Source organism: Rosa rugosa, chromosome 7 (genome assembly GCF_958449725.1).
Source record: "Rosa rugosa chromosome 7, drRosRugo1.1, whole genome shotgun sequence".
NCBI lineage: Eukaryota > Viridiplantae > Streptophyta > Magnoliopsida > Rosales > Rosaceae > Rosa > Rosa rugosa.
In genome coordinates, this window is record NC_084826.1 from 39,697,021 (window position 1) to 39,713,291 (window position 16,271).

Genomic DNA, 16,271 nt, shown 5'->3' on the forward strand with positions numbered 1-16,271 from the left:
ATCGGAATCCGGCGAAAGTTGGCCGGATTCCGGTGGTCAGTCACTACTACACAGAAATACATTAATGGCGTTTGAAAAACGTCATTAAATGTATTTCATGGCGTTTTTCAACGCCATCCCCAGACGCCGTAAATACCGGTGCCGTCTTTTCCTAAACAGATCAATGGCGTTTCTAAAATGCCATAAATACCGGTGCCGTCTTTTCCTAAACAGATCAATGGCATTAAAATTAATTCCATGGCGTTTCCAAAATGCCATCAAATGTATTCCATGGCGCCATCAAATTTTATTCCATGGCATTTTGAAAACGCCATCAAATGTATTCCATGGCGTTTTGAAAACGCCATCAAATGTATAAACGCCATCAAATGTATTCCATGGCATTTTAGAAACGCCATCATATTTTTTTCAATTTTTTTTTTAAAAATTATATATATTGATTTTTTGATTAATTGCAAAAAATTAATTGTCCTATTGGCAAAAAATATTACACATTACAATGACAAAATTCTAATGCTATGTACATTTGAATTAATAAAAGATAAAATACCCACTCTACAATACTCCATAATGCAAATTTTATTGTTCCTCTACAAATTCACACATATGTTAGCTAAGATAAAGAAAAGACAGAAAGATAACAGAAGGGTAGCTAAACCACAGTATATGGAAGTGATGGAGATTAGCAACTACTGCGTTATTATCTATATCAATTCCATCATGGCTGCATGCAAGTCATTATCTGAACTGCAAAAATGATAAAAGAGAAGAATTACAGAACTGCAGAAATCCTGAAACAGTGCAGTAATTTCAAAATGGCATAATTATTTCATTTTAACTCCGTTTTTCATGAAACTAAGCTCAAAATGATCATTGAAGAGTCTATTTTAAGCTGTCAAAAACTGAGAGTAAAACAAGAAGTATAGGTTTTTCGGAAATCATGGAATAGCCCACTGGTTCAGCTTGGGTGCTGTCTTTTAGGCATAACTTCAAACACATGGTGTGCAGTAATTGAACTCGATCCTCCCCAGTCCTAATTATCCTAATGGAGTCACCACAGCTAGATAATAATCAAAAGTGCATTCCACAACAACCTTGAATAGATTAAAGAATAGAGATTTAACAGAAAGAGGTAACTCCCTAAGCTAGTTCCTAACCTTGAATAGCTACCCTTACCTTGGGGTACTTGAAAGTGCGAGAGACTTTACCATGAAGAAATATGACTTTACCATATATTGGGTCCTGTATGGTAGACTGTGTGTTATTATTGATCTTATTTCTTCATAGCCTCTCAAATAGTTAATTAAAATAATTAGTATATTACAAGTGTTGTTCCATGTCTAGTAACTAATAAAAGGTTCTATTAGAGAAAAGCACACCTAGCTAAGGAACTTATGGACATCATCACATTTACGAAGATATTTTCAGAGGATATCACAAAACGGAAATCAAATAAGCAATTGGCATGAGCTAAGATATACAAATCTTATTCTCTACCATAAGAAACATTCAGAAAACAATTACCTCACGTATTTGCCGTACGTAGAAGTCCATGAGGGATGGGCATTGCCCTTTTTCATGTTGAATATCTATAGCAAGTCGAGAGAAGGAGGTTGCCAAGCACTTTGAACTCCCACTTTTGGAATATCTTCTGGAAATCCCTCTAGGAAAATTATCTTCATCAGCTCGATGGCTTCTCTTCCTAGAACAAGCTCCCCTCATGGTGAAAATCTGGTAATCAATGACTCAAGATATACCAAACTTGAAAATACACCATTTGAGAGTACAGAAGATAAGTAAGTATCCAGTTTATTAGGATAAGTAACTATTTAACAAATCAAAGTTTTAATAATATTTTTCTCATTCATTACATTTATTTATTAGGATTGAGGTTTCACTTAGGAATATATGCTTATTCACTTATGGTTGTTAGCTTGATAGAAATGTAACATACTGATGATATATATATATATATATACAGATCTTATCCAGAGCGATGCCTCGCTCTGAAATTTCATAGCGAGGTTAGGGTTTAGAGTCACTTTTCGGTCGCATTTCCACATCTCGACCGTTCAGTTTTTAGCTACTAATGTATAGATCATCTTTGCAAAATTTCAACCAAATTGATGGTCGTTAAGGCATTGATAACTGCCTTAAAGCTAGTACAGTTTAGGTTGAACATATTCAATTCGTCCACTGGTTTAAGTGAGTTATATACCTTAAAGATCATCAATTTAGCTGAAATTTTGCATAGATGATCTATACATTAGTACCTAAAGACTGAACGGTCGAGATGTGGATATGTGACCAAAAAGTGTCCCTAAACCCTAACCTCGCTCTGAAATTTCAAAGCGATGCCTCGCTCTGGATAAAATCTGTATATATATATATATATATATATATATATATATATATGTGTGTGTGTGTGTGTGTGTGTGTGTGTGTGTGTGTTGCATTGTAGAATAGAGCATACCTGGAAATTGGTTAGTCCACTTGCCAACAACAGTTCTGTCCTTTTGAAAAAACCAAAAACACCCTATAACAAATTCTAAATCAAATTCCATTATGAGGAAAATAGAAATCATAATGAACATGGTTGAAGCTACTCTAAGAGAGGAGTGAAAATGGGTTGCTCACCTTGAATTGAGAAATGCGATTGATTGATTCTTTTCTTCAAAGATGCCACAAACGACCTGCCATATATTTAATAATCAGTAAAGCTCCTAAGATAAATGAATTATAGGTACCAAACTTTAGTTCATTAAAAAATATAGCAGTATGAAGGATTATGGGTAAATGAACATGTCAGACATTACACTTGTATTGACAAATTGAGAAAGCAACATTCGTCAAAAGGAAAAGCAAAACACTATGAAATGAAACAAAAAGAACCCAGATTATTCTACTATGGTCTTTGGCTTTTTTTTTTTCCTTGTCAATATATCATTTGTATGCCAGTAAAGGGAATGGAAACAATCTTTCAAACAAAGAGAAGCCTTGGAATCTTGCAAGAGTATGATGCTACAGATAATAGATTAAATAAAACAAAACTTTAGGATCCTTTGTTATGAGACCATGGGCATTTGGATAGTTCAGTTGAAACTTCCATACCACCAAAACAAAAATGAGGCAAGACCAAGATTGGCTACAAGTCATCCTTTGATGATATCATGAACTTGTGGCTCAGAAGCATAAACTGCCAAGGCAAGGAACTGAGTAGAAAAGAATTGATAGTTAATAGCTAAATTAGGATCTTAGGATCAGGGTCCTCAAATGGCAATTTTTGGGAGGCTTTGCAAAAACTTGCCCTTGCAGCAGGGGCAGTTGAAAAACGACCCAGTACTGCAATTATAGTTGTGCTACTTCCAAACTTCTCAATCCCTCTACAGATAATTGCAAACACCAAATTACTAGACCATATAAACCAACTAGAATGTTACCAATGAATTAATACAAAATTCAGCAAAATAATAAGTGGTGGACACGACTTGGAGTCTTACCCTAAAACATATGAGGAAATTTTCAATCACATAGATGCTATTATGAGATAAACCCAAATGAAATTTGCAATCTGTAACTGTAACTGTAATCTAAGTAAGAAAATCAAACTATTAACCCCAATTTCACAATTGATATCCATAAACCGAAACCCAAAAACTAAATACAATTTCTCAAAAATCTTCAATCAAATAGATGCTTTCACAGGAAATAAACAATATGAGTAATACCCAAGAGAAAAATCGGACTCCAACCTGAGAAATCAATTGTTCTTGGACTAAAGGAGATGATTTCTCAATGTTCTAAACCTCAAACATGAAGAAGTGAAATGGAAATTGAGTTGAACCAAGATAATAAGAGATGGTATATATTGTTACCTCAAAGCTTTTAGACGATAGATTGAAACATTGAGTCTTGAGCTCAGAGTTTTTCTTCAAGTAGCTAGCATAGAGATAACGAGGCGGCGGAGCTGTGCGCGAGAGAGAGAGAGAGAGAGAGAGAGAGAGAGAGAGAGAACGAGAAGAAAAAAAGTAAAGTGTTGAAAAGAATAAAAAATCCTTAATAAGATGAGGGGCGCGAAACGAAAAGACCGAGAGCGGCAGATTAAAAACAATTGGGCATGGCTTTTAGGACGTTTCTAAACGTCATGGGCTCAAACAATTTTTATGACGTTTCCAAACGCCATTAAAAAACTTTTGGTGACGATTAGGAAAACGCCATAGATTTTAATGACGTTTCTAAAACGCCGTTAAAATTTTTAAACTTCTATGGCGTTTGCTAAACGCCACAACCATAAGATAACATTTTGGTATCAAATAAACAATGACGTTTCAGTAAAAAAACGTCATTGAATGTACTTTTCATGACGTTTTTCATAAAATGCCATAAAAAAAATGTCATTAAAAGTACTCTTCCTAGTAGTGAGTGATCGGATTCCGGCGGCCGGTGACGGGGCTCCGGCGAAGTCTCCTATGGTTTCTCTCTCTTCCATTCTCTCTCTCTCTCTAAGTTTCAAAGAGGTGAGGGTAAAATGGTATTAAAAAAAATTAAAAAACAAAAAAAAAATCTTAATGGGGTATTAGGGAAGACCTCCTTAGAGTGTTTTGGATAAGAGGGAATTAAAAAAACTTAATGGGGTAAGTAGGAAAAAAATCTCTAAAAATGGGGTAAATGGACAAAAACCCTTATATATATGTTCCTTCATTATTGCAATTTAAGGATGATTGATTCCTTCCATACGCTGCACGTGCATGCCATCTTTTTTTTTTTTTTGGGAGAATGAAATACTTTCATTAAAGAGGAACAAAGCCTCAAGTGCCCAACAGAAGCTAAAGCAAAATACAACTAAAAAAGACAGTCATATAATCCATCTAGATCCAGCGGGAAGTAGAGATTGGAAATACAACCAAAACTGCTGTGTAAAACCCCATGGTCAGATCCCCACCCTATGTGGGCATGGTAAGGCCATCTTAATTGCATGGATACTTGGTTGCTTGCAGATGTATTCGCTATCCTTTTTTTTTTTTTCCTTAAAAGAGGATCAAAGGATTTCACTCCTACCCTCATGGTGACTCGAACCCATGACTTCGTCATTAGATATTTGCTATCCTTTCGCGAATGTATCAATTGTATGGGAATATTCACTATTCACAAATCCCTCTTGCACAATACTTGGTAATGAAGCAAATCACCTATCTTTAATTATCAAATATTTGATAATTAATAATAATTCAAGGAATATCCAGATTCGCTTCAGGATTGCCTGGTCTGAAAGCAGGGCTTTATTTAGCCTCTAAATAATATATTTCGAACTTGAGGAAAATATATGACTTGGGCCACAGGTATTGGCCCGGTTTCTCTCAAGATGCCCTCGTCCGGAAAAAATATTAAGTTTGAGTTCAAACATACGGTAAGTTTGGCTGTCTCATCATTATTGATTTTATCTGAGTAAGATTTTAACAAGGTCACTTATGGTTCTCATTGCCATCTATTGTTTTGCAGGATCAATCATTTGGTCGAGGTTATGAATTGGTGTTTTTTGAAACCAATTATCCTCTAATGTTAGTTTCTGGCAGCCGACCTACTTATTAAATTTTGACTTTTATCCTAACTATCAATCACCTAGGCAGATGATGGACTTTATACTTTTACTCCAAGTACTTTCAACGACCTCATCAATAAAATTGATATCCTAAACTAACGAAAAAAAAACCCATAACTCATGGACAGCTGTATGGTGTTTTGCCAATTCTGTTTTCTAGTGTTTAAAATCTAGGCATCATTATCACTCCAAGCAACCGACACATGTTTTAATTTCGCGTGGGCCGACTAAAGACTAACAAAGGAATCCAGTGAAATTCCCGATAGAGTCCAAAAACAGAACCTTCAGAGTTACTACTGGTCAGCCTAGGATGTTTTGAGTTTGAGCATGAAGAATAAGTTGGCCTTTAACCAAAGTTACAATCTAGTAATCAAACTTTAACATTAACAAAATGGAAAGAAATATCAGAGAAACCCATCAAGGAGGGTATTCTCTTTTGGTGGGCCATCGTCCCATTTGTCAGTCACTGGGGAGAAGAAGAAGATGATGGATAAGCAACCAATCGAACTCAAACCGTCGCGTGTCAATTAATATCAGACCAGATGAAGAAGAAAGAATCATGATTCATGAATCTTCACCCCAAGAGCACACAAAACTCCAACTCTAGCTCCATCAGCAGCCATCATCTTTGATTCAATAATTCAACTCCTCTAGCCAGCAAAGTTTGAAAATTCCCCCAGCTACTTTAAATCCCAGCTTCTTTCTTTCATTACTCGATCCCAATAACCAAAAAAGATGGATCTTGATGAGTGGGAATACCTCCCTGATGATGCTTTTCTTGATTTCCATGAAGAAAGTGAGAAGAAGGTCTTCTTTAGCAAGCGCTATTTCGATTCCAAAAGTGTTTTCAATATGTACCACGACTACTGCATAATCCAATCACCCAATTGTTCTAGTTCTAAGAAACTAGTTGCCACCGATCAAGTAGCTCCTGCTGTGCCTCCTAATCAACTTTCTGTTCCTGTTCAAATTCAACTGCTTCCTCCACCAAGCTTTTTCAGATCCACACAATCACCAGATGAAGAAAAGCAAGAGGCTCTTGTGCCAGTTTCAGCAGCAGCTGTTGTTACTGGTACTACAGGAGCAGGGGGAGGAGGAGGAGGAGGTGAAGGTGAAGGTGATCAAGACCCACTACTCTCCCAAGTTTACTTCAAGAAAACCACTTGGGAACCCGAATTTGTCGACATGAAAATGGACTCGCCAAAGTCTCCTACCAGCAGAGGAGGATTAGGATCAGGATTTGTGCATCAAACTAGTAGTGATTCTACTGCCGCTGCTGGAGGAGCCAAGTTTCAGTTTGATGATTATAATGGTGAGCCCAAGGTTAGCTCTCCAAGAATGAAAACCAACAAAGAGGAGGATGAACAAGGACAGAGGCAGAACAATAACATCTGGAAGTTGAGCTTCTCTGGAATTGGAGCTATTTGCTCTTTTGGTTTTGCTGCAGCTACCATTTGTATTCTGTTTTTGGGTAGCCACCAAAGAAACAACCAAAACCACAAACACTTCCAGATTTACACTGATGACAACAAGGTCAGCAAATTTTCTTTTTCTCCCCTGTTTTTTTATTCTTTTTGTTCGATCATGAATTAGGTTGTTTTAAAATTGTTCTTAGTTTTTTAAATGACTGATTACAATATTTTGTGGCCGCAGAGGATTAAGGAGGTGGTTCAGCGAGCAACCAAATTGAATGAAGCATTTTCAGCAGTGAGAGGAGGGGTACCTCTAACCAGAGCTCACATAACATCTGGAGGTTACTATACTGGTGCTCTATAAAACCCCAACTTAGCCATTACTTGGAGTGGAGATCAAGTTAGGGGAAACATCGATCCACAGATTGTTGTTGTGTATCACTGCATGGGTTGCTTTGTATAGAATTCTGAGTCTTTTGGTTTTTTGTTTGTAAATTCCTTTTTTAAGTCTTTGTAAGCGGTTTTCTTGTGACGGGGCACAATAATGGGATAAAGTGATAAACCACATAATATTATTTATTAAATGCTCAGTAATTCTTTTTTGATTATATTTATTGAAAATATTGGAAATTGTTATGATGAAACAGACAAGACCACAATATATTAAGATGGAAGATTACATTCCGTTTTTTGGGGTTTTACCCGTATGCCTAAAAACAACTTGTATTTTTTGCTATACTCTAAAAAAAAAAAACCCTAGCAGAGCGCCGCGGTGCTCTAGCCTTGCGCACGCTGTCTTTTGCGCCCAGCCGTCGGCGTCTGTCAGCGTGTTTTCTTCTAAAGCCTTGCGCACGCTTGCGCCCAGACGCTGTTGCCTGCTTCTTGGTCAGTCTCCTTGTTGGCGATAGGTTTCGTCTTGACTTCCCTACATCTACACAGATCTAGGCTTCTCTTTGTGTGGTGTGGACTTGTGTTACCGAAAGGAGACGTGGCATCGGGTGCAGGTGGTGGTCGTGCTCATAGGTGTTGTCGGCCTCGCTACTGCTGATCGGAGTGGAAGAGAGGCAGATCGAGTCTCCAAAGATCGGGTTCCTGCTCCGGTGCTAATCAACTTGGTCTACTGCACGTGAAGAGGCCAGGGATGGAGTTGTTGATGCTATGTTGGCAAGGTCGTCCGCCGGAACCTCTGACAGCGGCGGCGACGATAGATTGGCAGAGGCAGATTGGGGTTTCTGCCATTGGTTCGGGTTGTCACTTGGCTTGGGCTTGTGGGCTTGGTCTCATGGTTGGGCTGGTAGGGCCTGTCAAAAGCTCTAACCCTTTTAGAGGGGAAGAGCCCGTAGTGGTCTAGTTGTTTTAGTTGGATTAATTGTCTATGCTAGTAAGAATGTCTCTATGAGTCTTGTGGAAGTACTTAGCTTTAGCGTACCACAATTGCGTGCTCGGCATGTAACGTTAGGTAAACTAGATTGCCTGCAAGGCGAGGTGTTTTTATGTGGCATAGACTACTCTGAGCAGAAATGTTTCAATGGAGTAGTCTTCTGTATTATTCTTTATCTATGAACCGGAGCATACTATTGGTATGTTCTATTTTATCAAAAAAAAAAAAAAAAAATTTGTATTTTTTGCTCAAACAAATCAAATTTTGCCCATTTACACAAGTTTTTGAGGGAAAATACCTATAAGGATAGTCCTTTTTAGGGTAGTGCATATTGTGTCATATGCTGACTTTTAGGTTTGATCATAGATAAATTTCTTTTTGTAAGAAATTTGAAGCTGGATAATTGTAAGCAATAATTAACTCACATTGATGATACTCCAATTTACAGTCGCAAAAGACAAATTGGCCATTAAAATAATTGTTCTGCCCATTCTTGTAAGATGGGTTATACATGTGTTCTCCATGCATATCAAAGCCACCGCCTGGCCTTGAAGCACAGATGAAGAATTTCAACTTGAATTGATCAATAAAGCCACAGATTGGTTTTCCAAGACCAAAACTTAATTCATAACTAAGCTGGCCATGATGTTGATCATCCTCTTGAAAACGTCTACCAAGATAACAACTTAATTGGCAATTGAGTTGATCATGGCTTAATTGATAATCTCCATGACAACGTCCAGTGCCATCAAAGCCACCTGCATGATAATTGAGTTGACCATTCTGATCATGTTTTTGATCACTTTCTTGACCATGGTAGCGTCCAGTAGTAAGACCGTAATTCAATTGGTCATGCATTTGCTTCTGGTTATTAAAAGAGTGAACATGGGCAGCATCTTGCCCTCCATGCATCTGACCAGTGTCCACATATATGGCTGGATCAGTGGAGAAATCAAGTATATGTTTAGAGACAATTTTATTGTCAGAAGAACAATCTTGTTGATCATCTTTTCCATAAGCAGCCTCTATGTAAGGCTGTGATTCGCCAGTGAACAAGCTAGCTTTTTCTTCTACATCGGGCTGGTCGAGGCGAAGGTTTTCGCCCTTAGATTGATCGCCACCTATAGGCAATTCAATCTTAGAAACACCATCTTCGCTCTCAACTTCTTAATTTTCCAATTTGCCTTGCTGCAAACCGACTTGAGTAGCCAAGCTGGAACTGACAGGACCCGCCCCGAATTTCACCCTGAAATCCGAGGTGGCCCTGCGGGGCCCACCTTAGAGATAACTCTACCAAGAACTGGTCGAGTCACCCCTAAAGTGGACTACCCAAATAGTAACCCACAATAGATCAGAGCCAAACAAAGAAGTGCGGAAGCTATTCGTCAACTATGCCTCGAACCATGTACGCCCGACCTCAACTAATAACGCCTGCAAACTGGGCATTAGAAACCGAAGGGCCCAGGGGAAAGTAAACGAAAACGTTAGCGTGAGTGGACAAAAATAAACAATTTAAAAGAAAAAGGATTTCATACTTTCCCACATTTATTTCATTAAAAACCTCGATGCATGCACAAATGGTAAAACACATTTAGCTTTAAATCCAAGGATTTCAAAACGATAAACCGACTAGCCTCGCTAGTCAAAACATTCGAAAATAATATATCGTAAAACTGAAATCTCGTTTCTCAAGAAGATAAGACCAACCCCGCTGGCTACAGTGAAAATCGGACTAGCCCCGCTAGTCAAGCAACGATAAAATATGGGGAAGAAGTTTCACCATACGAAAGAAGGGAGCCTCCCAGGCTCGGGTCGGAGTGTCCCACACTCTGGAGCATCCCATGCTCTGCTCTTACTCACCCACAAACACATAGTAAGCAGGGAGGAGTACTAATAGGCTAGCTAGCAATAAATATGACGACCCAGGTATGGCGGGTAAAAACTAATAAAATCCAATAAATCCTTAAGGCTTCCCCATGTCCCACGAATAAAGAAAAACGCGGGTACGATTCCCAACCGTACCCGGAAATTCTCGTAAAACGTCGTATAAATTGACAGCGTGTCCCACACGCTAAGAAAATAATTAGATCAATTATAAATCGCAGTTCCGAAACAAAACTGAATCCAGAATCATCAATGAGGCATTCCCAATGCCAAAACCGAAAGTCGATAGATAAATAAGAAATAACTGCATCGAAATCCCATTTCGAAAAGCTTTCCAGAAATCTCAAAACAACGAATAGAAATATAATTAATTCCGGAAATCACCTCGGAAAAATAATTCGTCGAAATTCAACATCAATTATAAATTCGAATCCGAGCATAACAAATTAATAACCGAAATTCACAACCGGTATAAATCATAATTACTTCAAGAAAATCATTATTGAAAGCAAATCCACGAGATAAATCGAAATCAAATTCCAAAATCAATTCATATGCTCGGAAAATAATACGTTAATTAAATAAAGCATACTTTAATAAATAAATGCATGCATCACTTATTTGAAAACAAAAGTCCACTCACTGTACTAATGGGCGACCACGCAAACGAGTTCCTTCGTCAAGCGGTAGCTCAATATATCGTCCTGTACACAAGTACACTTCCATAAACGACAATTCGAATAAAATAAATACGAACCTAAATGAAATCCGAAAATCCCTATCTCCATTACTTCTCAAATTCAACCCAAATCTCTCCCACAACACCAATTCCTCAATTAACATATTCCACAATGAAAACGAGGGAAATCCAACGGCCGGATTTCCCACAATTCCATCACAAAACTTCAAACTTCGGTAATGCACAAACAATTCCAAACTCCTCCAAAATTCACCAAACTTCACATACAAGCTCTAAAACATATATACAATTTAATGGGCTAAAAACTGAAATTAAAACACTGCCCTATATGCCTCCACGCGCACCAACAGTGGCAGCGCGTGGGCCCCACGCGCCGGCGGCCACCACCTCCGATGGCCACCAAATTTTGGCAGCACCACCTACTCAACAGACCCAACATTTTTCACAACTACAACAAGTTCCAATTTTACCTTGAAGGGCTCCAATTTGGCCGGTGAAAAATTTCCAGAAAACTCCAAGAACCCTAGAAATTGCAAATCGTTAATTCGACCTCTACACTGCAAATTGAAATGAAAGACCTTAGGGGAAATGATCTATGTCAAAAACCTAACCTTCGACGCCAAATTGGTGGCCGGAGACGGCCGGAATCGCCGGAAATCGATGGAAATCCCGATATGCTACAGTGACCGTCCTCTTCTTCTCGTTGCTGCACCTTCCACAGTCCAGAATCAATCACCAAACCACCATAGAAATGAAGAGAGGGAAGAGAGCTTTCCAACGACATCTTATACGTCAAAATCCGTCGCCGGATGAAGGAGTTATGGCCGGAAGAAGGTGAAGAGGTCGGAGGGGATGACAGAATCGGGGAGAGAGAAGAGAGAGAGCTCGGTAAGTTTCCGAAAATGGAAACTTACCATAGTAACTTGGTTATTTATAGAAACTTACCACATGAACAGTAAATTTAGTATTTCGCTTATAACTTTCGCATACGAACTCCGATTTTTACGTACTACATATGCACGCGCTCGGTTTAACGTCCTCTACAACTTTCATGAAGGAAAGTTTCTCAAATTTTGACCCGAACAAAAAATCAACTTTTAGGGCCACTAAAAGTATCGAAACAAAGTAAAAAGTGAGAGTATGTGTCGTTTACCGTCCGAATGACTAGTAAACGGGTAAATTCAGGTTCGGGACGTTACAGGAACCTTCCTTGCGCACGGTCGCGAACTCCGCTGCGGTCTCCTTGCGCCGGGTCGCAATACGATCCAAGATCTGCTGATACTGTTTTCTAAACTCTTGCTCGCTCCGCTCTATCTAATCTCTAGCTTCCCGAACTTCTTGATCAATCTTTGCGAACCCTCTGATCAGCCTCTTCTCGATTCTCTCGTTATTGATCTTCAATATGGCGAGTTTGACTTCGAGGCTCGCATCCTCTTTTGGTAATAGTTACGTTGACTTTTATTTCCCTCTTTTGGTTGATGTTGTTTTACAATTCTCTTACATCATTAAAGTTCTGGTATAGTTGAAATCATGCTGGTTCAACATTGAACTTCACCATTTGAGTTGTTTCCAAGGTTTAGAAATTTGTGGTGTGGTGATTATCCAGTGTTTGCATTGCGATAGTTTCCTTGTTATAAAATTTCGGTTCAGACCTTGGTTGTGAGAGGTTAAAGAGTTACTTGAAAGGATTGTTGCTAGTGTGTTCATGTAATTACAACTGTTCACTCGGTTCAGGGCCCGACTGGCCACCGGATCCCCCTAATGTATACCGAGCTAGAAAGTTATTAATTAATGAATACAACTGCAACAAATAAATTCCTATGTTTTGAAAGAGCTTTTCAGGTAGCAAAAGTATTTCGATTAAAGTGATTTCGAAATTGTTTTCAATTCAAGAAAAGTTGTTCCAAAAATTCCTCCCAAAGGTGGGAACATTTTGAAGTTTGAAAGCTAGTTCCAAAGTTGAGATTTTTAAATGTTAAAAGTACTGCTGATTTTCTGTCGCAGCAACTTTGGGATCAGTTTCAAAAGACTTCGAAACAAAATCTGAAATTTCTGAGATTTTTAACAGTTGTGTTGAGTACCTTGGAAAAGGATCTGGAAATTTTCATTCCATTCCGATCAAAACTGAGTTGTGGAGATTTTTCCAAATCTGTTGTACGATTACGAGAAGAGAAAATTTGAAAACTATTCCGCAAGTTGTTTTGGTAAACTTTCACATCCTTTCTCTTCTCTTTTCCTAAAGTTTACAGTTTGGTGTTGAAAATTATTTGAAATTTTCTAAGGCCCAAATTCCTTTTCTTGGGAAAATTTGCAAAGCAAAGTTTTGACAATGTTTTCGGTTGCTTATTCTTGAAGTCCAGTTCAACGTGAACTGTAGTGAGGGAGAATATTCTCTACACTACTAGACTATTGGCAACCAAGGATTGAGAAAAGAGATGGGTGAAAACGAAAGGCTGAAAGCTTGCATTGTCATCGGTTAGAGACGTGACTCACATTCAGGTTAGCTATTTGGCACGGTTTTGACAACGTGTAACTGAAAAATGTGTTTCTACGTCAAGTAAGTTATGAGCACGGTTCGTGGTCGCTTAACCATCAGTCCCTCAAATTAGGAGGACACGACACCTAGCCAATCTGACCAATTGGCTTGGGATTAGGGCAGTACGAAAAGCACACTACTCGACGAGCAGTTTGACGTTGACCGTATTAGTAAATTCCTTAAAGCTTAACTGCATGACCGTCAGTTCGTCGGAGTGGAAGTAAAGGTTTTAAGATCGGCGTTGTGCTATAATTGGAAGCTTGTGAGCTTTGAGTCTTCAAGAGGTAAACCTTTAACGGTGATCCTCGAATTTCGTCAAATCGTGATGGAAGCGCTTGTTGAAGCTCGTTATGAAGACTGATCATCGGTTCGAAGAACTAGTAAGTGTCCAAAAACTCGTTGGCACGTAGTTGTTGCGGGAAGGGCAACATGATTCGACGTTGTTAACACGGGGCATATCGTCAACGTGGTTGGAATGGGTATTCCTCCTTCGAGTTCGTGGACTGGATGTGTTAGCCAAGGTGGTAGTCACAAACGAATGCGTAACGAACTCGAGAGTACGGCGAAAGTGTCTCCACGTGGCAATCCATGGAATAACTTTTAGGAATCGGCTGTTAGATTTCGTCGTGTATTCCTCGTATGGCGTGACTAGGAAGACTGATGCTCAGTCAACCTCGCGTGTGATCGTCCTTCTGAGGACAGTGACTTCTTCCACGGTGATTTGCGAATTTCCTGCTAGTGACGACAATGTCGACTTGTTATTCATAGTTGACATGGGTTCCGCGATGGGAACATAATATTACCTATGGTTAGTTGTACTTTACCTACGGGTACTCGTGTTTTACTTACGGGTACGTAGTTGCGTACACCTATATTGAAGTTGCAATTCCCGGATAACTTTGTACCTGTGATAAACGAGAATCGGGTAGAGGCGTGAGTTGTTTACAAGCTTGCCAGCTGTGATAGTATTGTATTGAGGTAATGATGTTAGTAGTTACCCAGTATTATTTGGTGTAGACATGAATCGTCTACAGAAATGCCAAGTATGGCAAAGTTGTGAGGAGAGTAAAGAGATTACCATTTACTCAGTTGATATAAGAAAAGTCTTGTGGGTACAGAAGAATAAAATTAAACGGAGCGAAGTGTATCCTGTGGGTGATAAATGAGGAACACTTGGTGCAAAGAAATGTTAGCTCCGGTGTTGATATGCATGACTAGAAATAGTCGAGTTGTACCACAAGAAATCATAAATTGGAAATGTTTTGGGTACTGGAGTCCGACATGAGAAGTGAAGTATTATTGACCGTTTGACCAATCAGGAAATTTTGAGGACGAAATTTATTTAAGGGGGGTGGAACTGTGAGCCCCAGAAGAATGTATCGAGCTTAGTGGAGATTGTATGAGAAATTATTTAGCGATCTCGATAAAGGTCAAGATGCTCGAGGAAATTTTCAGAATTTTTCATAAAGTGAAATCCTCAATTTAGGAGTTGGATAATAAAGTACACATCACGACGAGTTCGTGGAAATTTTCGGGGAATTTTTCGGATACCCGAGCTATTTATAGCGATTTTCAGAAGTTATGGGATTTTAGAAAAATGATTTAGAGAAAAAGAAATTGCCTCGGTGCGATCTGGACCGTTGGTCAAGCACCGCTTGATCCTAGCCGTCCATTATTATTTGGACAACTCTATATAGGTCTGTGAATAGGGGAAAGCCCAGAATGATCGAGAGAGAGGGAGAGAAAACCAGAGTCTCCGACCCGGAACGCGACCGCGACTGGGTCCGACGGAAAACGCTCCTCCGGCCACCTCTCCACGGCGGACAACCGGCAATAGCTTCGTCTCTCTGTCTCTTACGTCCCTGTGGTCTCAGATCATCCATGCAACGATCGTGTACAGAGAATCGACAACGGGAAGCTTCGAACTGTCTCAGGCGATTTCCGTGAGTTCAGGCGATTCCGGCCACCATCTGGGCTGTAATTGGTATGAAAAACTATCTCCTCGTCATGCTCTTCAAGTCTGTGCAACTAGTTTTCAATTTGGATTAAGTTTTGACCATCTCGTTTCTGGTTTTGTGCTCGGGCTGCTGTGTTCTTTGACACCGACAGCTTCTCCGTCTTTCCTGGGCTCCATCTCTTGCTCAGCTGCACCTGCAATTCGAGGTTCCTTTTCGATCTAGCTGATCACAAGGTGAGTTGGGTTCTGTTGAAGGTCTGAGAATTTACACTTCTGGAAACTGGGCTGCCTTGTAGCATGCATGCTGTGATGTTGTGTTTGAGAAGAGTAAATTGGTAGTTAGTCAGAAGAAATCGAAAGCTATGTTGTGAGCTTGCTGTTTTGTCCATGTTTGCTAAGATTGTAGTTGTTAAATGATTTTGGTGATGGATGTTGTAGTATGTTTCTTATTCTGGTGAAAATGACAAAGCATAAATATGCAAGTATGCGTTTAGTTGAATTGGTTCTGACAATGTGAAAAAGATCAAGTTATGTTTGGGTGTCCTTGGTAATTTGGGCACACCTTGTATGAAGATGGAATCATGTTGGGTGTCCATAGTAAATTTCATCGAATTACTATGTGACGACATTATTAAGTAGAGAAAAGAAATTATATATATTGGGTGTCCTTAGTAAATCGGGTGCACTTAATATATATATTTTTGGTCGATATCGTAATTTCAAGTAAGGGTTCGGTAATTTGGGTCAATTATCGAACAAGTCTCGATTGGTCAAAGTTGGTCAACTCCTGGTCAAACTAGGA

At 39.1% G+C, this 16,271-nt stretch overlaps 1 protein-coding gene and 3 long non-coding RNA genes across 5 annotated transcripts; 2 read left to right on the forward strand and 2 right to left on the reverse strand.

Annotated features, from left to right (window-relative positions):
* Positions 1–461: 461 nt before the first annotated feature.
* Positions 462–4,004, reverse strand: LOC133723848 (uncharacterized). 2 transcript variants are annotated; one of them, XR_009853301.1, is made up of 5 exons: positions 3,876–4,004; positions 2,638–2,693; positions 2,474–2,536; positions 1,525–1,761; positions 462–747 (listed from the first exon to the last, which is right to left on the reverse strand). It is a non-coding gene; the product is annotated as an uncharacterized LOC133723848 (long non-coding RNA). The 2 variants fall into 2 exon arrangements; XR_009853302.1 differs by lacking the exon at positions 462–747 and adding an exon at positions 797–1,242.
* Positions 4,005–6,079: 2,075 nt separating this feature from the next.
* LOC133722174 (uncharacterized) lies at positions 6,080–7,619 on the forward strand. Its single transcript, XM_062148995.1, has 2 exons — positions 6,080–7,132; positions 7,253–7,619. The coding sequence occupies exons 1-2, from the start codon at positions 6,335–6,337 to the stop codon at positions 7,373–7,375; spliced, it is 921 nt and encodes a 306-aa protein (XP_062004979.1). The 5' UTR covers positions 6,080–6,334; the 3' UTR covers positions 7,376–7,619.
* A 1,473-nt stretch (positions 7,620–9,092) lies between these two features.
* On the reverse strand, positions 9,093–11,858 carry LOC133720482 (uncharacterized). The gene is made up of 3 exons (XR_009851891.1): positions 11,447–11,858; positions 10,920–10,980; positions 9,093–9,830 (listed from the first exon to the last, which is right to left on the reverse strand). It is a non-coding gene; the product is annotated as an uncharacterized LOC133720482 (long non-coding RNA).
* Positions 11,859–14,970: 3,112 nt separating this feature from the next.
* On the forward strand, positions 14,971–15,968 carry LOC133723646 (uncharacterized). Its single transcript, XR_009853165.1, has 2 exons — positions 14,971–15,496; positions 15,622–15,968. It is a non-coding gene; the product is annotated as an uncharacterized LOC133723646 (long non-coding RNA).
* The last annotated feature ends 303 nt before the right edge of the window (positions 15,969–16,271 follow it).